This window comes from Netta rufina (genome assembly GCF_964035555.1).
Source record: "Netta rufina genome assembly, chromosome: 4".
NCBI lineage: Eukaryota > Metazoa > Chordata > Aves > Anseriformes > Anatidae > Netta > Netta rufina.
In genome coordinates, this window is record NC_140127.1 from 10,789,375 (window position 1) to 10,816,382 (window position 27,008).

The 27,008-nt window shown below is 39.4% G+C and overlaps 1 protein-coding gene across 2 annotated transcripts in view; it reads right to left on the reverse strand.

Annotated features, from left to right (window-relative positions):
- The window catches only part of GRID2 (glutamate ionotropic receptor delta type subunit 2), a gene marked incomplete at both ends in the record, with an annotated part of 702,974 nt that extends 676,258 nt beyond the window's left edge, over positions 1–26,716 (reverse strand). For both annotated transcript variants that reach the window (XM_084285976.1, XM_084285975.1), the window contains one exon: positions 26,629–26,716. In XM_084285976.1, the coding sequence (XP_084142102.1) occupies positions 26,629–26,716 (88 nt within the window). The remainder of the gene's footprint in view (positions 1–26,628) is intronic.
- Between the last annotated feature and the right edge of the window lie 292 nt (positions 26,717–27,008).

The following is a 27,008-nucleotide window of genomic DNA, read 5'->3' on the forward strand; positions in this document are numbered from 1 at the left end:
GACTGATTGAGAGGGCTTTTAAATAGGATTGATGGGGTAGGGGGATACCATCAGGAACACCAACGTTAAACCAAGGGATAGCGTGGCACTGTCTGAGGGTGGCAAGGCTAATTGCAGCATCTATGCTGATTCAGGGAGTGCTGCCGGTTCAGAAGCACATCTGAAATGCTTGTATACCAACACATATAGTATGAGGAACGAGAAGGATAAACTGGAAGCTTTGGTCTTTTCCCAAAGCTGTGATATTATTGGCATTAGTGTTATCCACCATTCATCATGGTGGGATGAATCCAATATCATGACTGGAGTGCTGGGATGGAGGGTTATTGGCTGCTCAGGAGGGATAGGAAGCACAGGTAAGGTGGAGGTATTGCACTCTATGTAAGGGAAAGATTAGACTGGACAGCCTTTGCCATTAGGGATGACATGTTAGAGAGCCTTTGAGGGATTAAGAGGATATATAGCAAAACAGTTGTTGGGGGTATCTACTATCCACTACCCACTCAGGACGACTGTGTGAATGAGCTACTCTATAGGGAATTAGGGGAAATTTCTGGATCAGCTCTCTTGTCCTCATGGGAGACTTCAAATCCCCAGACATAAACTGGGAATATCAATAAATCTGGTAAATTTCTGCAGAATGTTGAAGGTAACTTCCTGTAACAAGTACTGAGTGAGCCTACCAGGAAAGGTGTCCTCATAGATCTGTTGTTTGAGAATTGTGCTAAAAGACGCCACCATAATATCTTTGTTTGTTTACTTTGCTCAGGACTCACATTCAACTCTGGTGAGGGGAAGTAGGAGAAAACTTCACTGGGGCTGATGAACTAATACCAAGCTGGTCCACCCTTTGATGTTCCTGTGCTTGTTCCTTCTTTCTACACAGAAAATCATCATGTGATGCTAAAGCTGCCCTCAAATTCTCCATGTCATACTTGCTGGTCCATTAGAACTCATCAGCTATATCAAAAGAAAGATTATTGACACAGATTGAAGTATTAGCATCCTCTTTTTTGAGGAGGTGATGCAGCAAACTAACACAGACTCAACAAAGCTTATAGAATTGCTTAAAATCTGTCAGTCCAGCCAGCCCAGGTTTATCTAATAATAATAAAAACCTGTTAACAGTAATAATTTCACAGATTTTCACTAACAAATCATTTTGAATCTAAAATAGAGAAATATGATTTAAAACAAATGAATTAAACACATCTAGATAGTCCCACAAGCTCTACATCTCAAATCCCTCCTTCCCCATTATTTTATTCCTTTGTCATACTAGCTTGCAAAGCACTGCACTCTTCATGGCCTGCCTCCAGGAAAACATCAGTCTGAAGGTAATGCTTCCACGATTTGTCTGTGAAGGACATGACCTTTCCAGTCACAGCATCCTCGTGTTTCTGTCAAAATAATCTCTTCCCTTATTATTTGACATTGACATCCTGGAAAAGATTACTTGAGGAAAAGAAAGCAAATGTGTGCATGTGTGCACATAAACACACACACTCTTAGGAAATGGATTAGGATGAGTGGTCATATCTGACAAAACCAAAAGAGCACTTTTCATATTAACCTTCCATGGAAGCAAATCTGGAAGGACTCTGAGGCTCAGCACTACTATAAAATTTCTTCAGTTTCATTTGGGGAACACTATATGTGCTTTAAAACTATTTCTGAGATTTTAATGGTTAAAATCAGTTTTTGGGAAACATGATCCCAAAGAGTAAAGTCCCCCATGTGTTCCTGTCTTAGTGCATACCACAGTCAATTCAGGATACCTTATAACACTGTCTTTGATTTACCTCTACCTATTCAAATAACAGTAGGGATATACAATGTCCATACCGTGCCCACAACAACAGTGTTTACTTGGTTGTTTTTTTTTTTATCAATTGTTATGAAAGGCCACAAGGCCAAAAGGTTAGTGGGAGTGAAATACCTACCTGCATTTTCTTTGCAAGCAGACGTTTATTTGTAAAACAGCACATTTTGTGTAATCTATCCCATCTAGTAATCCTTTCCTACCAACAGATCAACTGATATTAGCAACAAATCTCAGTTCTTTACAGCTTTCTTTTAGGGATTTATATGGCACTGATAGTTCTGGGAATATGTATCTATCTGGGTTCCAAATCAGAACAAGTCCAACTCCATGTTTGACAGCACCGTAAATGTGGTAAATCCATGGTTTATACTAAGTCCAAGGCACATCCTCTTATTTCCTAGAGAAGTTCCCTATGACTGGGGTCAGGAGACCCTGCAAAAGAGCTCTAAGTGTCTGATAACAGACCTGTACATTCTGCCTGTGCATAATCCAGACTTTAAGCAGAAAATTTTGAACTGTCCTAAATTTCAGTGGCTGCAGTTTATACAAATCAGTTTAAAGTACTTCATTAAATATCCTTTAAACAGTCAGCTGCTGCTTCAGTATAATGCTACACAGGAGAAGAACTAACTACCATAGATTTAAGATGCCATGGTCATGCTCTCTGAATCAAGAAGCCTCAAAGTATTTTGGAGATGACATTGTAGTGTGAGCATATCAAAAGAATTGTTTCCCCATAATTCTGGAGTCTTTGATAAGTCGTGAAGTCACTCATAAGCACAATGCTTCATACATACAAGATTATTAAGAAAAGATTGTACATCTGGACCTTAATTAGAGGTAAAAATAAGAATACACTAGCATATTAAAGGCAATTTCAGAAGTACCTGGAAATGTCAATAGTCATTACTCCAGTTTTCAGTGAAGAGATAAAGTCTTACAGGAGAAAATATATCTGTTAAATAAGATTATTACTGAAGACTAACGAAGACAGTACACTTATTCTTTTCCTTAAATGCCGAGAACTCTATCAATTTGTAGGGTTGTTTATTTAAGCTAGACCCAAATTCTTTCTTATTATGGAGTCCTTAATCTTCCTCTTTCAAATCTATGATTTGTAGTTTTAATTCTTCTTCTCAAATGCTTTCTTTTACAGTTATGATTTCTATTTTTTGCTTTTCTTCTTAACTTGTAGATGCCCTATCTCGTAATACTTTCTGTCCAAAAATCAACACAGTTAAAAACTTTTGTTCCATGGATAATAAGCTCAAAGACTTCTTCAAAGAGCCACTTTGGCAATCCAAAAGAAAAACAAATAAAACATTTCAACATTAAAGCTGAAATAGGCAATAGGTCTGAGATTATACACAACCACATACTTGTACGTGTAACTCTAAAACCCACACTAAAGCTGTTTCTTTGAAAGAGTCATCTTTGGATTATTCCTTCTCTGTACAGCAGTCTGAAAGCTTTTAGTATTCCTGATGTCCTCACAAGTTTATAACTCATAATTAAGTTATCCAAAAGCTAAATTTTTAACTAAATTAAAATAAAAATAAGAAAGACTGAAAGCACATAGATTACATGCTTTTCTAAATTGTTCAGTCTTCCATCCTCTTTTGCAAATGCAATTCCCATAAATATGTTTACATCAGTAGTGACTCTAATGTTTCTAGCCAGTAAGGATGTCAACAAATCTATCGCATTCAGTTTCACCACAAAAAGGAGAGTTAAAACACAGGCTTTCATGATAATTCATCACCACTCACCTCATAGGGTGGGAACCAGAGGACAGACAGGGTGTTGGGACCTTGAAAGGTTCCCCTGTGCATCACTTTTTGTGCTTAGACTGAGTTGTACCATGCCAATCTGAGACTGTGGGAACAACCAGGGAAAGCCTCACTGATGGCCACTCCACAATGTAGCATACCTCCTGCCCCAGGGTTCTGTGGTTGCAGATTTAGTGCTAGCATGTACACCATCCACAGTTAACAAAAGAGGGTAATGAGGCTTGGAAAAATTATGAAGGTTTATAAAGTTCTCATGGGGTTAGACAACACTCTCCTCATAGCCTGTCTGATTTCAGTTCACACCCATAAACTCTTCCTCAGCTACTCCTTCAAATTCAAAGATATTTGGACTTCATCCTATCCTTAGATTCCTGCCCACAACCATTATTTTGAGTATATTCTTCAAATCAGTTGCTAAAAGTTTTTCCTTCATGAGATCATCTATTTTATTAAGCAGATCTCAGTGGTTTAGCAGCAAATACTTATTCTATTAATGTCATAAACTGTAACCTCCTCTGCTGTACGATTACAAATTACCCAGTCCCTGATCTCATTAAGAAATGACTCCATAGGAGTGCTAACAAAACCAAGGAGAGATACCAGTGCTTTGCTGTGTTACAAAAGCCATGCAGTTAGCATTTGTCCAGAGTGGGTTAAACAAATTCAAAAAGGGCTAACTGATTTCATCTGGGCAGCACTGACTTAACTAAATTATTGTAAAAGACCCAAAAAAAGTTGGTTTTCAGTAGTAGTATGTATCAGCAAGCATGAAAGAAAAGTGGAACAGAAGTTAAGATTTCTTTTAAATTGTGTGTGTCTCTTGGAAACTCTGGTATGAAGTTCAAAAGTATCTTATTTAAAGGAAAGAATATTGGCATACAGAAGAGCCACATAAACAAACTAAATGAACAGAACAGAATACTGCCCATATAAGGTTTATAATTGAAAATGTTTGCTAGGTTGAAACCGCAGCACATGCATAGTTCTTAAAAATACCTTTAGTAAAGACTACATTGTCAATTGTACTGTCCACAGACACGTAAGTCACTTCTATTTAAAGCAAAATGTAGAGTTCTAAAATAAAGCTAGATGTTATCTTTTCAAGCAGATGTTTGAAAACCAGCTGAGTACCTGCCAGAAAGCAGATGACTTTCATAACTTGGAGCTGATATGATTTCTGCACAATCCCATATGGCTCCCAATTCTGAAGTTGAAAGGCAGACTATTCTATCCCTATTCAACAGAAACAATGAAACTTCACGTTTACACGAGTATCTCTCAATATTCCTAATATTAATGATACAATGGTACTTATACTAGAAACTGTATCTACAATTGTATGGTTACTGTAAGAGAACCTCATCAACTCAGAGGGCAAAACATAACATAGTAAAACATCATTACACTCTTGTTTTGCAAGCTGTCCTATAGCCAAGCTCTGGGGCACTACTAAGCCTTGGACACCTGTTAAAGTAAATTGATTGTGGGACACTTAGTATCATTACAAGAAAATGCAGCCAAGTCGGAAGATGTGTTGGAGGGACTTCCACATGCCAACAGAATGCATATGTGAATCAATATGCATTATTCTGGTTTGATATAAATCAATATGGCATACAGGAAAGTAATATGCTTTATACTTCCTAATCTATAGAGAGCCTTGTTTTAAGCAGCATCAAATGTTATAATAATGTTTGATTTCCTTGGCTGTCAATTAATTACATGTAAGCAGCCCTCCACCAGCCCTTCCTCATTCTCAAAAAGAATCTTAAGTAGCAACATACTACATAGTGGCCTAGCACCTGTGATTCAAAAGAATTTGGTATTCAACTGAGGGCTGTGGATAGGAGGGAGCAAACAACTCTAACCCTTATGGCTTTCCTTTGTTTCTGCAGCAGAATTTTTTTCTTCAAAGATATCACTTAACAGATTGGGGGGGGGGGAGGAATGCTTTTCTACTTTTTCCTTTTCCTAGGAAACAACAGCAATAAAAACCACAACAAATTACTTAGGTCAGAAGTTGTTCAGCAAGCAGCTGGAAGTCAAGGGGCTAAGAAGTCTGAATTAGGTACTGTGAAAGCTGATTTTTGCTCATTTGACTGCAAACAATCCAGCAGCTATCACAGGCAGCAGTCACTGCCACAAACAAGTACTAGAATGCAATTATGTTTGTATTTTCAAAGAATGAATTGAGTGTACAGTGTTTTCTTGAATTTGTCACACATTTGATACACCAACCTCATATATAGTAAAACAGAATAAATCAAGAAAACAATTCCACAAACTCAGTTTGTCTTTCCTCTGTTCATAAACTTAAAATCTTTTGTCTTTTGCATACATCAGGTAGTTGCACAACAATGTACGGAATAGGAAACTGCCGAGTAGTTCTCTGTAGTATTTTCAGAAATATCTCTAAGCACAACAACTAGCTAAAAACCAAATATCTTACTGAAGGCAAGTGTCTGAATCATAATCACAAGTCTCCAAATCCTTAAGGCTTTTTCAATTACTACAGACATACACGTTGATGGAAATACATCATCTAATGAGTTTCAAGCTACTTTGACTGGTCCATCAGCCCTGTTAATAGAAATGCGTTTCGTTCTTTTTTTTTCACATTGCTAATGTGCTAATGGCTAAAATTTATCATCCTCCAGCACCACTTGGACCAGCTAATCTAACAATTGTGCAGTATAATTCCAGAATAGCTTTAAATGTGAAACTAAATAGGCTTATCTCATCTAGAACACTTGTTTGCTTCCTCTTCTGAGTTCAGGGAATGCATTTCACCTACTTTTTCACACAGCAAAAAATACATCTTTCCATTCAGACCAAAGTCAATCAACAAAGTTATCACAGAGTCTCATAGGAAGTTTTAAGAACTGTTGTGGTACAGAAATCAAATTACTTCCGTCCTACAGCACTGGACTTTGCATTAGATCTAGGTAGAGAATATCAGCAAAATATTATTAAAGCCAGTATGGTGCAGAAAATAACTACATTTACATATAGAAGACCTAGTTATCTGTTAATACTACCATTTAATGGCTAATGTTATCCCCACCTGGCTCACCTAAGTAAGTACTATTTAACTGATAAACAGAGTTTATGGCTGACTGTCCTTTTTAATAGGCAGCTATGGATTTAAAGAGCTATCAACACACTACATTTCTTCCCTCTTGTCTTAATTATTGTTCTACATAGTTACAAATGATGAACAAGGGAAGAGGAAAATTAGAAGACAAATGAATTCCTTAATCTATCAGAAAACACTGTAGGATTATACAAACACATACAGAATTACACATAGAAGAATCAAACTATATATGCATGTTGGAACAGAAAATAAAAATACTCAGTATACAGGAAATATACAAGTTATTATCCAGATAAAATTATTTATCCTCTACAGTAATCAGTCTTAACATAACCAATTTGGACAGAACATGGCCAAAGCACTCAAGTAAGGGTTAAGCCATCATTTTAAACAGCACAGCATAAAAAGGAACCTTTTGTTAAGCTATAAAAATATCCAATACCCACTGATTTAATATCTTTATATTTTCCAAAAAGAAAAGAGAAAGATACGGGTTATTTTTCTTTATATATCACTCCCCTCACTTCTGATATTAGTATGTGGGTCAGCCATGGTTCTATAATAAACCTTCACCCAGAAATGGGCAAATTCTTCAGGTAAATATTTTCAGTCTGTTGTTGAAATAGGAGCAATATTCCATTTTCAATAATGGTGGAAGTAAATCATCTCTCTGAATATTGTTGGGGGAAGAAAATAGTAGAAGTATGCAGTTGCATGTGACGATGTAAGTAAATATGTGTATGAACAGTCTAGGAAGTATTCCCACTACCACACTAAAACATTTTATATATATGCTGTCATCACATTGTCAAGATCTGACAATGACATGTTCATTACATATTACAGATCATATCATTCAGACAGAACAGAACATTCTGAGTGTGTCTTAAAGTGGAAAAGCTCAAGGCAGGGGGGTCTTATTTGTTTGCTTGAAGCTCCATATCCTGCTTGGCTGCCCCTACTTTTCCATGTTCACTTATAAAATGATGTTCTGAAGATACAGACAAAGCTACTGTTACTCAGACAATGAAGCAAGAAAAGTGTCTTCCCTAATGTCACACAATACATTGTGGAATTGTGGAAAAAAAAAAAAAAATCTCCTGGATGCAAGTCAAGTGCTTTAACAACAGCATTATTCTTTGCTTCTAAAGAGCGTTACACATCTGACATTGTTTGCTCAGAAGATATTCCTAAAGCTAAAGTTCTGCACTGAGTACTGACATTTCTTTCTATGGGTGTTTTAAATATGATTGAATTAATCCAGATAGCATAATAAACTATCAAAATATTTCTAAAATGTGAATTCATACATACTGAGGGCTAAAAATTGTTGTGTTGTGTAACTATAAAAAAAAAATTCTAGTTACATTGCTTGGCCTGTCATGCAATACCGTTAAAAATATTCATTATTTTAACAGGGCTTCCAAATGAAGGCTCTGAACTACTTCAAAATAAGCTGTGAAGTACATGAACTTTTGAAAGCTCATTCAAACTTAATCCCCTTAAATACTTTAAGTATACCGTGCTGCAAACACATGAACTTCAGTGTACAGACATCCCCATGAGGTAACAAATAAAGGAATGTCTGTATGATAACCTTTGTACTGGTGCCTCATATACCCGTACAAGGCAACTACAGACGGAAGAGAGAAAGAAAGTTAAGGGGAGTTTGCTGCCACAGACACACGAGGAGAGACTAACACATGCACACAAGGACAGATTGATGAGGAGGACGAGTCGCAGGTTATAGAAACTCCAGTCACAAAACAGGACAGTAGTACATCCTTTCAAACTTAACAGTGGACATATCTGAGTCACCAGAAAGGCAAATATGATTAAGTTACAGTAAGGACATAAAGAGAAAACACTTGTTTTGAGTGTGCAATATTTAGTGGGAAAATAATTAATATTCTCTTCTCTGCTAGGTTTAACAAGTCAAAACAGTAGTTGAACAGGGTACAGCTTTAATGCCTCTACAACTCTAATGCATAAAGAGCCTTGGTAGTTTAATTTTAACAGTTCATCTGCTTCAATCATTGTATGTCTTCCTTAAGGTCAGAAAAGAGTCCAATATTGAATATACCTTTCACAAGTTCTAGTCTTTTTCTTCAGCCATAGAAATGCTTTTTTGTCTCCATTTCTATCAGTGAAAGTAGGCATTCGCACTCAAATGAACCAAGCATACATTTGGAGGTACGTATGGGTTGCCCTGGACAGACATCAGTGGAGATCAATGGTCCATCTTGTCCCTTTTTCTAGTTGTTGACAGCAATCAATGCTTCAGAAGACATTAAGCCCACTGAAAATAAGCTAACTACTGAATCAGGTTTTTACACCTTGAGACAGAAATACTGAAAGCAATACAAAAGATTAGAATAACAACAGGAATCATGTGTTAGTTAGATTTTCACCCATGTTTAAATTTGGAAGTGTGAAAATTTCCCTAAACTCTCTCTCTGATTCACTCGTGAATACTCCACATGCATTACTGAAAGGCTGCTTATGAGTATTGGCATCCACTAATGACTTTGGTGGGGAAAAAAAAAAAAAAAGAAAAAAGAAAAAAGAAAAAAAAGCAAAGAAATAATTGATGGGGGAAGAGAGGAAGGATAAAAGGACAAGAAGGAATGAGATAAACACAGAAGATGTGATCCAAAGTCCAATAAAACCAATGGAATGATTCATGCTGACTTCAGAAGTCATGCAAGGAGTCTGAAAAAGCAGAGAACAGCTTTCAGACCTAATGCTACATATGTACTTCTCCAAATGTTCTGTAACAAAGGACATGATGTTTACTGTAAAATTATCATCTGTAAGAAGAGTTATAGTCCTTTTTTTTTTTTTTTTTTCCTTTAAAATAGCTCTGGGAGCTTTTCATAATGTGTCACATCAGAAATATTTTTTCTTCCCCCCTCCCCCTCCCGACATCTCCCAAAAAGCTACTATCCACACACACTCACGTCTATCAGATTCTGTTAGTAGCCAAACTACCACAGCCTTCAGGGATTATTAAAATAATATGAGCTATGAACTACATGCAGTACTTGAAAAAGTAGCAGTCAGCAACTACTTTGAAAATGTTATTCATTTGTCACATTCCAGTTAGAAATGAGAAAAAGAAACATGGCCAGCAGTCTTTATCCTGATGACTGTTCTACTAGGAGCTATTGCCTAAAAGGAAGTAAGACAGGAATAAAGTTCCATCTGGATCCAGCAACATGTCCAAATGAACATGATGGTCTGGTTTGCTCAGCAGGTGAGATGAAATGATGATAATTTCTTTCAGATCTTTAGAGAATGGGGAGGGGCGGGGGGGCGGAACTCTTTAAATGTGAGAAGATTTCAAGACTGTATTCAGTCAGAAGCTTAAATGGTCAGCAGCTGAAGGCAAAAACATTGTTTTGCATGACATGGAAGAAAACGTATGCAAAATCCATTCTTGTACCACTGCATAAACTTCTTGGCTGCAATTTATGATTATAGGTTGGGGAAAAAAAATGTCTATCTGATCTATCTTCACTTTTGATTGTGTAGGAAAGCAGCTGAATACAGTATACCGAGCAAAAGCCTAAGGAATAGTGAGTATGGTACTATGCCCAGGCAAGTTAGCCTTAGGACACAAATGGATGCCATCTGAAGGCACTGCAGTATACTACATGAATGACACCAGCAAGAATCTAAAAACACTATTTTGCAAGGAGCAGACAGATAAATAAGCAATTTTAAGAGGATTTTTATTTTAGCTCCAAAAATTGTGTTGTAGTAATAAATATAATCTGCTGGTACAGATGGGGAAAAATAAGAGGTAATAGAAGCCAGAACCATTTCCTATACAGTTTCAGGCTAAAACTGTTATTGAAGCTTTCCCTTGCCTTTCTGGAAACACGAATATAAGAGTATTGTTTTGGGGCATGAGACCAAGTAAATGAAGCTGACAAGAAACAACAAGACAGCAAGATTACAGGAACTTCACCACGAACTGTTTTCTTACTATGTACACATCACACAAAACAGGGCTGTGATCTCAGGTGGGACTGTACTATTAACACAACATGAACACTAAGCAATGCTATTAGACGAATAGCAACAGGGAACACAAGGCATGTTTCTCATAGTTTAGCTATAAGCTTCATTGACAGCTGTTGCCTCAGAAACTACTGTCCTTCCTTGCTACCATTATTCTGGATCCCAACATAAATACTTAAACTGCAACCACACACAGTCACACTATCTTTAAGGCCTGGATCTCCAAAAAGCCCAAGGGTGTTGCTTGCAATATGAGTACTCTGTTGATAAATGTTTTTGTAGGCATCAAACTCATTCTGGAGGAACTGGCCTGAGACAGACAACTGCTTGTGGTAAGACACTGCTAAGTGGCTTTGCCCCTTAGCAATTCATAAGCACAAGAAGCAGCTGGTGTGCAGGTAAAGATTTTACTCACCCCTGTAAGTGGCATCTGTAGTAGGAGGATAAGAGTAAACTTGGGATGGGGTGGGATGAAATAAGCTTTCTGGGAATGAGAAAGGTAGACAGTAGCATACACACAAAGCAGGAGGGTCAGGGGGGCCAGGACCATGTCTGAATTTATTTTATCAGAAGGTATGGAAAGAGGGCAACATTATACCTGCCCTACAGTATGTGCAGTCTGACACAGAAGTATCATCTGGCTTAGCTATCAGGCTCCAAAGAAAATTATACTGTGATATTTCTGGGCTAACTTATTCTCAGTTGTCTCATTTTGGCCCCTGACATTACTCAGTTTTAGTCAGACTTCTCTACCTTCTTGGCAACCACACTTTTAAAAAGACATTTGCTTATAGAGATAGGTAGTGGGCAAAAATAAAAAAATAAAAAAATCAACAAACAAACTCGAAAAGCACTTATCTGGACACTTTCAAAAATATTTTGGCCCCATAAATCTAAATGAAGGAATAGCTAATAATCATCCACACTATACACAGTTTCACAGATTGGGGCAAAAAACTTCATTACAACCTGCAGCTGAAACACCTCCTGTCATCCCTGACCCTTACTCTTTCATGTAACTAGAGCAAGTGCTTCCTTCCCTTAATTCTGGTGAAATCCATCTGATTCTTCACTGAGGTGATGAGAATGAGAGAGAGAAGTAATAACATAGCTACTAGAAATAGCCATGAATCCTTCCAAAAAACAAGAGATTCAATAGATGGAAAACACCCTCGCTAGCTCTACGACAAGTTGCTTCTTAACAAAGTTCGGTCTCTGACCATATATGCTTTGAATATATCAGTACTAAAATGATTTTTAAGAAGAAAGATAAACATTTCATTAAAAGAAAACTAGCAGTGCAAATTATGTGGGAGTAAGTCTGGCTTCATTCTCATGAAGGGTCACCATCCAGTAGACCTTGTACAGATTACTCAGCAGCCAGTCATGATACACAGAGCTTCCTTGAAGGAGGAGGTTTAATGACTACTGACTGTGGATCCATATACATCAGATACGAGAAGTCATTCTGGTGAAAGAAAAAAAAAAAAAAAAAAGCAACAATACCCCTAAGGCTAGACCTTATTCTCATAGTACAAAAAGCTTCCATTCACTATGCCTCTGGTAGACATTTTCTATCACAAGAAGCCTCTCTGTACTCCCACTCTCAAACGGGGTAAACTAGAACACCTCTCAGTGATAGTACAATATAAGACAGTCGCTTGGATTGGGCCACAGACAGCTAAGAAACCTTTCATTTACCCTGTCTCTGCAGTGGCTAGTCTGAAGCAAGTACCTTTACAGGTGATCAACCCTTCCACATGAAAACCTGGTAAAGCAGTGTGACTTCCCAGGGGTGCAGACTGCAACAGGTCAAGATATTTACACTTAAAGTAACAAGGGAGAGAGTTCTGTCTCTTGCTTATTTGCTTGTTTTTTTGAACAAGCAAGAAGTCCGAGTCTTAATTTCAGCAAGGAAAAACAGTACATAAGAAGAATAAAAGGCAAGAGCTGGTATGTTATCTAAGAGAGTTGGTCTTAGTATATCTTGGCTATGTGCACCACATAGCCATTGCACACATGGTCTGTACACTAGGAAGCAATATTGACTACAAAAATATTTCACTAAAGGAACGTGAGAGAGAGAGTCTATTTCTTTGCAGAGCTAGTAAAGAGAATCAACTATATTCCATGTAAGACTGACTAAATAAAACCTGGTGAATTCTTTCCAAGACAAGGAAGAGAAAGGGAAAAAAAAAAAAAAAAAAAAAAAAAAGCTTATGGTTGCCCCCCCCATTTCCCCTTTTCCTCGCATTTTTATAAAATAGATCTTTTAACACGAATCTCAAAAATCCTTCCTGAACTAGAAGATCAACAGCTATATGTAGTCTGTCATTATTTGATTTTTCCTTGACCCCATCTTTATATGTTGAATAAGATTTAGCTCTTCATTAATATGAAGAAAGTGCGTTAATACTGTTGGAGAAATAATTTTCTAACAGATACCAGCAAGTTTTGCTGACTTTTGGTATAATTTCAAAACTAGTCTTCTTACTAGAAAATTAATTGTTTCTGCATGTTCAGCTGAGAGAAATCTGGGGATGGAGACATTCTGCTACTGAGAACACTTCCAACAATATATCACTCTCTAAGTGTAAACTGACTTTCACATACAGAACAGGCTGAGTGTTTAAGTGGTGTTCAAAACCCCATAGGAATACTAAGCAAAGAACTATATCTCAGTCCATGAGAGCTAAATGATAAGGAATGGCTCATCAATGAAGCATTCTAAGTACCCATGGTGAGCACGTTCCCTAGTTATTTCACTATACAAACTGTATCTGTAGTTACCACTGAATTGCAACTGTGATGTGAATGAGAAGTGGCTGTGAGTAGAAAGGATTCTGCTGCAATAGAAATGGGCATCATATTTTCACATATCACAAATATTTACTCCTTTATGTGAGCTGAGAGTGTGACTCAAAATATCTTGTAGGTAGTGGTCCCCACAAAGAGTTTGTAGCTCCTTGAACTAAATACTAATTTAGAGTTACTTTCTTCATGCCATCACTCCTCTGCTCTTCCTGGGAATTATGGAGATTTAAAAATAGTACTGATCCTCACTAGCAGATGGTAGTAACACTTTGTCACAGCATTATTACATTTAAGTTAACACTTCAGAATTTTAATGCAACAGCTCAAAGACATACTTATCAAACCCCTCCATAAAAGAGTCATTTCAAAGCTTATATATACACATCTGCTGCTGTCCACTGACCTCTCACTATCACGAGAAGTGGCCTTTGAAACAGCAGTATTAAAAATGATAAAATACATTAGAATCCAAATTGGTCCTGGGGAGTTTGTGAAATGAATCTGAACTGTCAACCTATAAAACACTGACAAAAGCAACAACAAAATACCTCTCCATGGCACTTACTCCTGAAGCAGCCTCAAAAAACAAACACTGGTTATTCCTAAGTATTTGCTTATTCATTGCAGATGCCTGGAGGTGAGAGGGATAGTGAAGGATTCATGCTTGTTCTAAAGGGAGAATTCAGCAGAATGAAGGGATGGGGACTACAGGATCAGTTTTAACAACTTCCAAAGCACAGACACCGACAATTTCAATATTCTCTTTGTTACTCCAAGCTATTGCTACAACATGACGCAAGGACCTTGTTTATATAAAGTTAGCCTCTCTCTCCCTTTCATGTTCTGGATGGGAGTCTATAAACCTAGTATTTTCTGAAAACAGTTGTACTCCTTACTTGACACAACACAAAGAGCCAATTAATTCTAGCCTCAGGGACATTTGGCAGTCTTACAGAAAATGGGGAAAAATGCATCTCTTTAAAAAACAAAAAATGCTTGGAAAAAAAAAAAAAAAAAAAAAAACAGTACTTTAATGAACAGCACTTTTTACTCCTAAATCTTGCAGAAGATGATTTTCAGCAATAACAGTTTCAAATACTATCATTATCTACCTTCCCCCGAGGAGGTACTTACCTCTTCTTTCCATACATCATTCAGTCCTGTTATTAGAGATTGTTGATCTCAAATGGAAGTAAATTTAAAGAACTATTATCCCCAGGTCCCGTTGTGCATCATTTTAAGAAAACACAAGTTAGTGGCTCTGTATTTGTTGCTTTGAATAGGGGCTGGACAAGGTTGATGTTGAAAGAAAACCAGGCTTTAGCCTCAACAGCCCAAATGAGGGCATACGCTACTAGATAAGCATGAAAGCAGATCCACTCACTACACTGGAGCTCGCTGATGAGAGGTCTACATTTTAAGGCAAGCTATGCAACTATTCAAGTGAGGACAAAGCTAGACATCTCTCTCCCACTCCTTGAAAGAGATCACAGGCTTTGAATCCAGAAGCCCGTTGCATTATTTTCCTTTTCTTTCTTCCTAAATTAGGTCAAAAGTCAATGGAGCAGAAGCTTTGGCTGTGTACATCCCTTCCTCCCACTCACCACAAAGCTGAGCATACATGGTACAGACCAGCAATAAACTGCTGCACAGAGGAAGATTATTTAATCAGAGGGATAATGCCAAGGCACTGGAAAGTACAATACATTCAGAATTATCCTGGGAGCAGAGAGGAGAAAGATGACACTTCAGCACTCGCTGTTTATATCTGTGTACAATGGTATGAGACAATATAAAGATAAAATGGATCTCATCTTTCTGCAGAGTAACCAGGTGCAATTATCGGCTCAAGAAGAAAAAAAACAAAACTACCACACACCACAACCACCAAACGTTTTACAGTGAAAACTCTGGAGGCTGGACATGGAGAAACAACCACGTTTTCTAATCTATAATTTAGTTTCTTTTAAACTCAGTATTATCTTTTAGATATATTGTTCTCAAAACATCATTTGTACTATATTATTTTTTTCCCAGCAATATTTGGCCAATCCCAGTACCTCACTCCTTTGGATTTCCCAGCTTTCCTTATATGCATGTACATACACCTCCTTTATATGGCCTGTCCCGAATTTTTAAAGCCTGGTCTGCATATAAGACCACATCAGTGTAACATTATCTGCTACTCCCTAAAATTATCCTTTGCTCTTACAAAGCTATCCTGGCCCATCACTCAGGCTCCAGTTTTTTTTCCTGCACCCCTTCACCTCCTAACAAACCCTCACTGCTACCAACCACAACTCTCTACCCCCTTCCAAAGTTTCCATGTATAAGGTATCACCAAAACCCTCCCCATATTACTCCTGTTCCCAGAGCCTCTCTGCTGCAGAGAAAAAGCCGTGGAAATGCTTCGGTTCTTGTAGATTCCTGTCCTTTATTGCAAACTCCTTCTCTCCTTGCAGCTAGGCACAGCAGTGATGGTGAAACCAAGACATTGTCCTCCATGGTGGTGACATAGAGGGCTTCTAATTATTCCCTGCCTAGCTTATACATTACACTGGCCACATTTCCTCCTACCTGCTACCCTCAGCCTTTTTGTTTGAAGTAGTCCATACTTCAGTTTGGAATCTTTCCACCACAAGCAAAAAAACCAACAGAATGTTTCCAAGAAGATATGTGTTGTATTGCAACCCAATTCTGTCACAGAAGAGTTACTCCATGGAGCTAGAAAATAATTGCTCTAGATTGGTTCTGAGAGCAACTACAGCCTCATTAACTACATGAAGTTCCTAGGAAGTTATCAAAATATTGTTGAAACAATGATTGTATTTGAATCTCTCTTTAAAACAAACTAGGGTATTTTGCAATGTATTTTTCCACCTTCTCCCAAAAGGCTCTTTTCTTTCTACCTAGAATCTTACCAAAACTGTACAATGAAACATTTGTCCAAAGGAAAGAGACAAAGAAAGTGCATATACGTAAGCATGAATTAGTTCCTGCTCTAGTTAAAGCCAGAGAGTAAAATGTTGGCCTCTGGTAAGATAATGATTATTTTTATTTCACCAGTACAACCAGTTCCATTGACAATAACGCATTGCAGGTAATGATTATACACACATTGGTATCCTTTGTTTCCTGTCAGTTATCTTAAACCATACCACTGTAACATTTATAGAATCATGGAATCATTAAGGTTGGAAAAGACCTCCAAGATCATCTGGTCCAACCGTCCACCTACCACCAATGTTGCCCACTAAACCAAGTACCACATCTACCCTTTCCTGAAACGTCTCCAGTGACAGAGACTCTACCACTTCCTCAAGCAGCCTGTTGCAATGTCCAACCACTCCTTCTGAGAAGAAATTTGTCCTAATATCCAACCTGAATAACCTTTTGTTATCCTGTGTCACAAACCAAGGAGTACTAACATCACGCACACCACATCTGTCCTGTCAGTACGTCCCTGAAGACATCTACGTACTTTCCTTTCTTTGTACACATAGCGATCACTCACAAGCAAGAATGAATGAATTTGTCTTTCAGAACATGCCTAAAGATGTGCAACTTTGTCTCCTGGTGTACAAACTGTCTGGGGTGCAGAGATCCAAGCCTTCTCTTTCACTTCATCTTGAAATCTTCTGACAGCCAAACTTTTTATTTTGCATTTGTACAGCTTCTAGCACAGTGGGGTGCCGTTACACAATTTATATTCACGTTATGACTTCCTGCCTGCAAGTGAAAAACCTCCCTGGTCTGTGTGTTGTCACTTACAAGATGGAAACTAATTTCATCCTAAATTAAAGAATAATCCCTCTGCTTATTGACAAAGCACCTATTTATACATTGTATGTACATACATAAATACAATCCCCATTGCTAGTTATAAACCTGTAGCATGGAGATGACACCTGAGTAGGGCATTAGAAGATATTTATAGCAAGTATATTGGTGAATATAGTGCAATACTATTTGGGTCTGCAGATTCACAAAGAGGAGAGTTGAAGAAGGGCTAGCATTAAGTATGTGAGGGTGTATTTGTCTCAAAAGAGATCAAATAAGTGAAATGCAGAGAAAGAAAAAGCAGCTGTATCTGTCCAAATAAAAGAGATTTATGTTATGGTATGTTTAACTTTATTTTCCTGAACAGAAATATATATATACATAAAAGAGTACAGAACATAGCTACTGTCACAACTACCTGCCATGAGCTTCGAATATGAGAAAGAAAGAAAGAAAGAAATTAATAAAAATAATGAAAAGAAAAAGTATGTGTATTTTAATATGCCCAGTACTAGATATCAGTCTTTTGCTTGCCATTTAACACTCAGACCACACTGCAGAATTCTACATTGGCTTTGCTGAGTGAGAAATGGATCTTTTCTGCCCTCTTTTTCCCTTCAGTGACTCCCCAGTACATAAATTGGATTTACAACATTCTCAAACATTTAAGGTGAGCACTATAAAGAATGCAAGAAGACAAAGAGCATGCAGCAACAAATGTCCTTACTTAATAGTTTGGTTCAGAGATCTGCCTGCTGTGTGCTGTCAGCATGGGCTATAGTGTCAGATAACTTTCAGTACCGGTTGCAATCAGTTAGGTAACTCTGCAGGAGTATCTCATCACCTGAGAAAGACAACTGACAACTTCAAAACATCTCAGTGGCTCGGGAGGCTAAGCTCTAGTGGCAGCCAGTCAGACCTGAGTCCTGAGCGCTTTAAAAACAAACCAAGTTACCTTCTGTCATCAAATCTGAGTCCTGAGCAGCTTTTGGAGTCACAAAGCAGGAAAGCCTGTTCTACGCATATTCTCATTTCTCTATTTAAAATGGACTTGCTAAAGTCGTCATAATTGTATCTGTACACAGCAAAATAAAGCACAGCAAATCCAGGCTAACATTCAGGTCTGCTGGCATGCCACCCTCTGCTCTCTCTGTAGAGCTTTCATCCAGAGCTACTTTCCACAGCACCAGAGAGGTACTATTTGATTTTGATTTATTGCAAGTTAATTATTATAATGAAATCACCAATTTGGTTTAAGCATCTGAGAAAGATACAGTTGGACTAACAAAAAATTGTTCTGCAAAACAAGCAATTATTGTTAGGTTCACTGGGTATTGGCCTTAACAATCCAACTGATTATAGGAAGTTAATGATTTAAAAAGCAATGAAGAAATAAGAGATTAAATCCTTTAAATCTGCATGAAAGGCTCCAAGAGGAATTTTATAGTGATTTTCACTGCATATTTTATTAGATATGTGATATTTTATTCATGGGTAAAGCAAATATAACAATTAGGAATAATTAGCATTTCAGCACAGTGTTATCTAATAGGTTAAAGTACACGTATAATTCTTCATTTTAATTCTTTGCCTTCACATTTTCCCCTTTCTGGTTCAGAACTTTTCCATTTAGCATAACACTTACAGGAATATTACACAGCTCCTGGAAAAACAGAAACAGAGAACTAGTGGCTCTTGCCTTTGATATCTTATTTTCCTCGTCTGCTTGCATTTTTACTCAGCTTCCTTTTCAATTTCCTCCTGAGCATAGCTTGTCATATAAACCCAGCATAACTTTCAGGAAACTTTTTCCCTTTCATCTTCTTTTTTTTTTCCACCCTACTTCCACATGATCTCAAAACTAATGTGTGCAACAGATTCATACTTGAAATCTATCCCTGCACACAATCATGGGATATCCATCAGTTTACAGTTGCATAACATACATTTGCCGCTGCACCAAGTCTTCCACTGTAAGTTGAATACTATGCAAAGATACTCAATACTCTAGTGACTGTGTTATCTTTGCTATCCTTTCTCATCATAAAGCAAGTATCCCATCTTGGTTTTTTGCTTGTTTTTGATTTCTAATGCAACACTTACAACTCATAGAATATCCCTTCCCTGAGCTTGGTGTGGTTACCCCAGACCGAAGCAGGAACAGGGCTCTCAGGCTGAAGTACATTCTGCGGTACAATACAGAATACCGAATGCTTCCTTTGCTGAACTAAGTATATTATCACTGAAACTAGGATATAAATTTTGAAACTTACAAAATTACAACACTACAAAATTTCAAGCCTTCTCACTTGCCAAGTTTCATAACTGTCATCCAAATGCCAATGCATTTCATCTGCTAACCTTCAATTCAGTCTGTGTCCTCCATGTTATACAGATCAGCAATAACTCTCCAAGTCACACAACCGTTATTAATTACAGCGGTTCCAGGCATAAGAGCATCTTTCACTTGCACCATCATTTCTCACATAAGCGTTTGGTAAAGAATAATGAGAAAATAGAGCCTGATATCTAAAATGAAGAGTAACGGAGGAAACTGCCCTTCTTGCATTTGTAGGAAGATGCTGAGGGACATAAATGTAACACAAGAAACACACCCTTTCCTCACCCATCCAGCACTAATTTATTCCATGGTAGACTCTATGTTTAAATTACTACTTCTACGTCAAGTATACACAATTAAATTCTGCATCATAGCGGGAGAAATAATCTTTTCCTTTTCTCTGAGCACTGCTTCAAATGAATTAGCCAGCCAAGAACTGACCTTGGGAGGTTTCACCCGAGCCTTTATTACCTGGTGTTGAAGATGGTTTAGCTAGTACTACACTTATTTAACATGCATTTAGCACATATTCAGTGCCAAGTATCACATTCCAGCAGCTCAGTATTGCATCTTCTCCAGTAGTTTATTAGCAGTGAAGGGGCACTTTGACTTGCAAGGCATTTTTGCCCAAGATAATTAGTTTTTGGGAAGAAACTGGACTTCTCACAAAAACAGAGTCCACAGCTTCATTTAACATTTTCTACAGCTCTAGGAGGTCAATCCCTAAGCTTACCAGGAAAGTGGCACCTAATGGATATTGTTCATACTGCAGGAAGACAAAAGAACATCATAGACAGAAAGGAATAGCACTTCCATTCCAGAAGCCCAGCATGAAGCTATTTGCTAGACTGCCAATCAGTCTAGGGTGAAAAATGCTTCAGAGAAACCTCAGCCCCATTTTATGCCCAGTTTCCAGATGTAACAGCAGGGTTTGCTGGCTAACTGGGTGTTATGCTTTAGTATTGAGCCATGATTGTCATGTTTGCTTCTTGGAATTCATAGATAGCACAAACAAATGAGGACATCTGGGGCTGTCAGAGGTGGGTGTCAGCATGATGAGAACAGTGACCTGGACTACAAGGTGTATGGGTTGGAGGGGTGTGGAGTTGCCCAGACTTCAGCAATGATGGCAAGTATGCCTCTGAAATCAAAGTTTTATTCCAATCTCAACTGGTTAGGTAACAATTTGTTCCATTTGGAGTTAAAATCTAATAAAAAAAAAAAAAAAAAACAAACACCTGAATTTGACAGCTGCATTTGCAGATACGAACTAGGCAAAAGTAGGCAGTTCTAGTTTCTCTCTTCACAAGCGTACCACTCCAAGTCAATGTCTTCCATATACCAAGCTATCATGTATTGTAATATTGTAATACATACTTACAGAACATGAATTCAAATTTTGATTATTTTCTGATATTTGTTCTGATATAGACCATCTTATAAATAGTTTCCTTTTCCTATTGGTCACTCAAGTCCAAAAACCAACAGTGACTGGCTATGCCCAGTAACTATTTTGAACACTGAAGGTATAAAACACTATGTTTGGAGGGTAGGTTGGTAAAAAGCATTGTACCATGCTTTCATACATAATTCAGTTAATGAGGAAAAACTAATTAGAAATTGATAGCCAGATAGAGCTACTCTTTTGTACAAATCATTTTTAAAACCATCACTAGTATGCTGAAATAAGATCAAGAAATGGAACAGCAGTGACAAAGAGTGAAAATACGAAACTCAAAAGGCAAAAGCTTCCAATAAATTTCAGCAAAAAACAGACTGTCATGGCAGATTATAGATAGCTATATATCAAAAGGAAGAAAATGATGTAAGTTCAAGTCTATATCTAGGGAGTAACCTAATGGCTTACAAAAGTAATCTTCTGCCAATACCACTTGCTTTACAGGGCCAGGGAGTGGAAGAGAACCATACTTAATGCCTTTGTTCATTAAGTTAAATGAACCTTAGTTGGTAGGTTTATGTAGTCACAGTCTTAAAAGATTTTTCTCCAGTGTGTTTTTTCAAAGATGGTACTGTGAGAATAAAGACTCTGTGCATCTATAAGGAGTCATCTGAAAGCACACAGCAGCACCAGCCACAGTGATTGCTACGGCAGACATTTGTTATGAAGCCACTTGAAGCTAGATAGTTGTGTGTTTTGTGTTAGTTGGTTTTTTTTTCTCCCTCTCTGTCTTTATAAAGGACAAAGAACTTGAAATAATGCTAAGAATTATTTAAAACCATGATTAGGAGCTGCCTGCTGGAGTCAGCAATCCACAGGATGAGTTTAAAATCTCCTGAAGTAACAGAACAACTCACCTGGATCATGACAGACTCTGGATCAGGCCCAGATGATCACTAAGAAACACTCCAGAAAGCAGTGACACCTAATGGCAAACAGGCCTTTGGAGGATAGCAAGCTGCAGTCTGCAGCATGGAAAATTATCCCTCTTTAGCTGCAGAGTAACTGGCACTAAAACACATTACAGGGACTGAAATACTAGTGCGAATTTAAGCTCTTGGGAGACACAGTGCATATAAACATAGAGGATGTCACGCATGCTGTGCGTTTAAGTAGAACATAGCTACTGATAAAACCTACTGTCTTCTAAGTCACAGTGCACTGTACTTCAGATTTTCAACTGTATGTATGTTTAAGCTAAGCAAATAACCTTGGTACATTCTACAGCAAGGCAGAGACCTGAACACTCAGCTGTAGATACTACAGGAACTATAGGCACATATAGATTGGGGATTTTTTTTTCTTTTTAATAAATCCATTTAGTTGCTTGTCCTGTTCTTTGCAAAACACATGTGAGAATAGTGTAATAAAGTCTGTGACATACACTATATACCTTCTAAGGAGGCTACTGATATACACAGCAATACAAACCAAGTGCATTTTAGTACAACAGCTAACAACAAAACGTGGATGTGAATATTACCAAGCTAGACGACTTCCTTTTCCTTACAAATATTTTTATAAATTTTTATATTCTAAAGGCACTATAATCTCAAAAAGTATTAAACCCCATGTTGGAACTGCCCTGACATTATTATCCAGAAGAGCTTAAAAATATGAACCATCTCAGGATCCAGCAATGCCCAGAGTTTGTCTAACACAGAAGGAATTTACCTCTCCTGGCCCATTAAGTCTGCAGGCTGAGAGGAGGAAGGGAAGAGCATATCTACTTTTCTCTCTTGGAAAAAAAAAAAAATATATATATATAAATATATATATATACTTATATAAGTTATTATACATGTATAATGTGTATATATACGTACCTCTCTATAAAAACATATAATATATAACTATACTGTATACTATATATCTAAACTTACCATTGAAAACAAAGTTAAGGGCAGTACACAACTGAGAGAACATGCCTTAAAGCACTGATAAATATAAAGAAACAACTTGCAGTAGTCAGGGTATCTGAACTACTGCTGTGCAGTGCTGTACTGAATTAATATTAAAAAAACGCTTCAGTGTATTTTTTCAGCAAAAACTTTTGTACCCACAGTATGTAGCCACTGCCTTGGTTGATTTTGCCACATTTAATACGCGTGTTTGTGCATACATTTCTATATGCACAATAGAAATAGGCTAGCTGTATGCACAGGTATATTACTATGTACATATGTCAAGGGGAAAAATGAGAATGGGTGTTAAGTACAAAATATAAAAGCATTAGACCATCAACTGCAGAAGATACAAAGCATACACAAATTGTGCAGTTGACAAGGAATGCCACCTAATCCCTGCTTAATTAAAGCACTGTTCTAAACTCCTGTTTAGGGAGTGAGGAGTGTGGGACGACTGATGTATGAAGAAAATACCAGGCAGCGTGGCTAATCTCAAAGACTTTGGAGCTTTCGAGCTACATAAATCAGAGCGACTTTTTGAATAGCCTCATAAAACACAAAATCATTGCCATTCCACTCACGACTTTCAGATTCTTCCTACAGCATACAGATCATTAGGAAACTTCTAAGCAATCAAGTAATGTGGGGCTGATGAAATTACTCAATCAATGCATAGGCTCAGGGAAGCAGCACAGGACAGAGTTGCATAGTTTTGACATGGTAACCCTGCCTTTTTTTTTTTTTTTCCTTTAATACAGGGGTAAGGAAAATTGCAGTGGAGTTGATTCATTTCAACATTTTCACAACAGTGCTTAATGCAGTCTTTCTGAACTGCCAGCTTCTATTTATAATAGCAGGCCAGCAGAAATGTACAGACCACAAGCAGCCCTACCAACATTCAAAATATGATACAGGAAAATGCTTATTTTTAAATATGCTCATTTACATACACACAGACCTACTCTACTAATCAAAAGCTGCACGTATAATTTTTCAGAGGACAGAAATACGAGGAAGTGTATCATAGGTAAGAACCAGTTATCATTCCCCTCCTACTACAATCATGAATCTACCCACTAATTCTAACATTTTTGTCATTGTCTGAGAAACAGCTGGTAGCATACTTGGCTAGAGAAAGCATCTCTTTGCTGGAAACACATCAAATGATACATAGGCTAGCAAGAGAGTTAGTGTATTATTATTGGAAAAAGTATGTGCCATCAGGAAAACGAGATTGCACAGGTAATGTGATATCTCTTATGATCATGTCCCCCTTCCATACATAGGAAAACATTTTCCACTTGAATTTACAAACACTGTAGAATTAGGAAATGATAAAGCTTTTGCTTTGCTTGTTGCCTAAGGCACTGGTACTACTTCTGGTAGTATTTCTTTTCCCCTGAAGTGAGCATTTTGTTTTCTTCTTTGGCGTTATGAATTCTTCTGTAGGTAATTCGTTCACAGAGTACCCTGCTACTCCCTTTCATAACTCATAAATAAATGCAGTATGTTATTTATCTCTAAATATTTTATCCATAAATTTACTCAGCACAAATGTAAGAAAACAGAAAGGGGTCAGGTCCTAAAATGCAGAGGTGATACTAGGGGCCAAATTTTCATCCATGAGCCGTACAACTTGCAATGCTTAGCTGTCTCCCCACTTACGGTTAAAACAGTTCTAAATTCAGATCATTTCTTTTCAACTTATTCATTTTAATAGATTTAAAGCTCTGTGTAACAATTATCAATTTGCCATTTTCATGGCAACATAAACCAGTCTATAAAAGGAGATAATCCCCTTGTCAACTGTACTAATTGTCTCTCAAGACAAATTAATCGTGTGAGAAGCAAATACTTTGGTATCTTTTTCTTTCAGTGAGGATTTACTGTGTTGATGCATCTAACCACTAATTGCATTATAAAAAAGCGTAAGCAGTAAAACGTGTTGTATTCACCATATATAACAACTGAAATGAGCATAAATGCCATTAACGTGGAAAAAAGAGAAACTATCGTCTCCCTTGATGCTAATGCAGACATACAGCTCACCCAACAACGCTCCTTTAGCCGGGAGGACGAGAGGCAGAAAATTACAAACTCCTCATCTGTTACTCAGTCAAAATTCCCCCCCAGATGCTAAGATCTGATCACTTTGTTGCAAGCTCCTCAGTAACAAATCATAAGGCAGAACCGTCTCCTAGTGTCGCTTTGACAGCTTACAACCGGGAGAAAAATAAATAAATAAATAATACTAAAATTCAAGCCCTTCTCCCTTTAAAAGGAGGGCACAGAGCGCTGCCTCCCCTGTGCATTATTTGATGCTCCGGCCGCACGCAGCTATGAGGAGCGACCCCTATAAAGTTGCAGGACCTAAGGGAAGCAGCCGCCCGTGGGCTCCGGCGTGGGAAAGGGGGGGCTAAGCGGGGGCCAGGCTTTTCTCTGCCCAGATGCCGGTGTCCTGTACAAAGCTCCGGCCGGCCGGGCTGCCCAAATCCCGTGCCCAAGTCCCCTTGCCCAAAAACCCACCGCTGATCCCACAGCCGGCACGGGCGGACATGTTTATAAAGCCACCCCCGGGAACAGCGGGAAGCTGCGGGCCCTGCACGGGGACAACCCCCCCCCCCCCCCCAAAAAAAAAAATAAAAATAAAATAAAATATAAACAAAACTAAGGGCCCTAGCGGGACCCTGTCCCCGGGAGCCCCTTCCCCGGGGGCAGCGCCTCGCTTTCCTGCGCCGCCTGCGTGCGGTGCCTGCAGATGGGCGAGCGGCCGGGGGGGGCAGCGCCCTCCTTCCTCTCCCCGCCGCCCCCCGGCCGGGCGGAGCAGTACAGAGGGGTGGGGGGATGCCCGCTGCGGGAACCAAACCCGGTCAGCTCAATGAGGTGCGGGGGGGACACACACAGGCTCCCGGATCACGGCGGCGGGGGGAAGCCCGGCATAGCGCTGTGCATAGCAATCACCGGGAGAAGGAGGGGGGGCACCGCCGGCAGCCGCCCTCCCTGCACCCGCCGCCGGGGGAGCCGGGCACCCTTCCCGGTACGGCCGCGGGAGGCGCCCGGGGTGAAAGGGGGGGGAGAGGGGCGGCCGGAGGAGCCCCCCCTGAGCCGCGGAGGGGAAGCGCTCACGTTGCCAAACCACCTGTTCCGCCGGGGGAGAGGAGAAGGGAGGCGAAGGGGGGGCGCTTTGCGTGGCTGGGGATAAAGGGGGGAGGCTTGGGGTGTGCCCCCCATCCCCGGCCGAGGGTAGGAGGACGGCAGGCTGGAGCTGGGGGGCTGTGGGGAGGGAGCGGGGAAGTGTCCCCGAGCCTTGTGTGTGTGTGTCCCCCCAGATCGTCAGCCCCGCAAAACCTCAAGGTCTCAAGCACACACATTTACCCCGCACACGGCGGTGGGGGGAAAGAGGACGCCCGAAAACCCTGTGGGAAGCGATTGCGAGAGGGGAACGAACAAAAACCGGCAAAGACAGCGAGGGATACATGAGAGGGGGGGTTGCGGGGAGGGGGGAAGCCTGCCAGGAGGAGAGAAGGTTGCAAAAGGAGAGCTGGAAAAGTGTCCAGCAGCGGCACGGGCAGACGCAGCACCCCCTTACCGATGTGAATGATCGAATCTGCAATCGCCGCTCTCCAGCTCCGAGTCCAACAGACGGACACCACCAGGATGAGGGAGAAAACTTCCATCTCCGGCGGAGGTCCAGGCTTTACAATGACAGCTCTCTTCGCCGAGCGGTGCCACCGCGGAGGATGGCGCGGCGAGGGCAGCCCGAGAGTTTGAGGTGCCGGAGGGGCGAGTAAATCCCGTTGGCTGGCGCACGGCTGCGGCTGGGCGAGGGAGAGAGCCCGAGGCTCCTCGGCGAGACCCCGCGTCACTTCGGGGGGCTCCTGGGCAGCGCCAGAGTTGCTGGGAGCTCCGGCAGCAAATCCATCCAGCCCGGGAGCCGCGGCGGGCAGCAGACGCCTCTGCTGGTCAGAC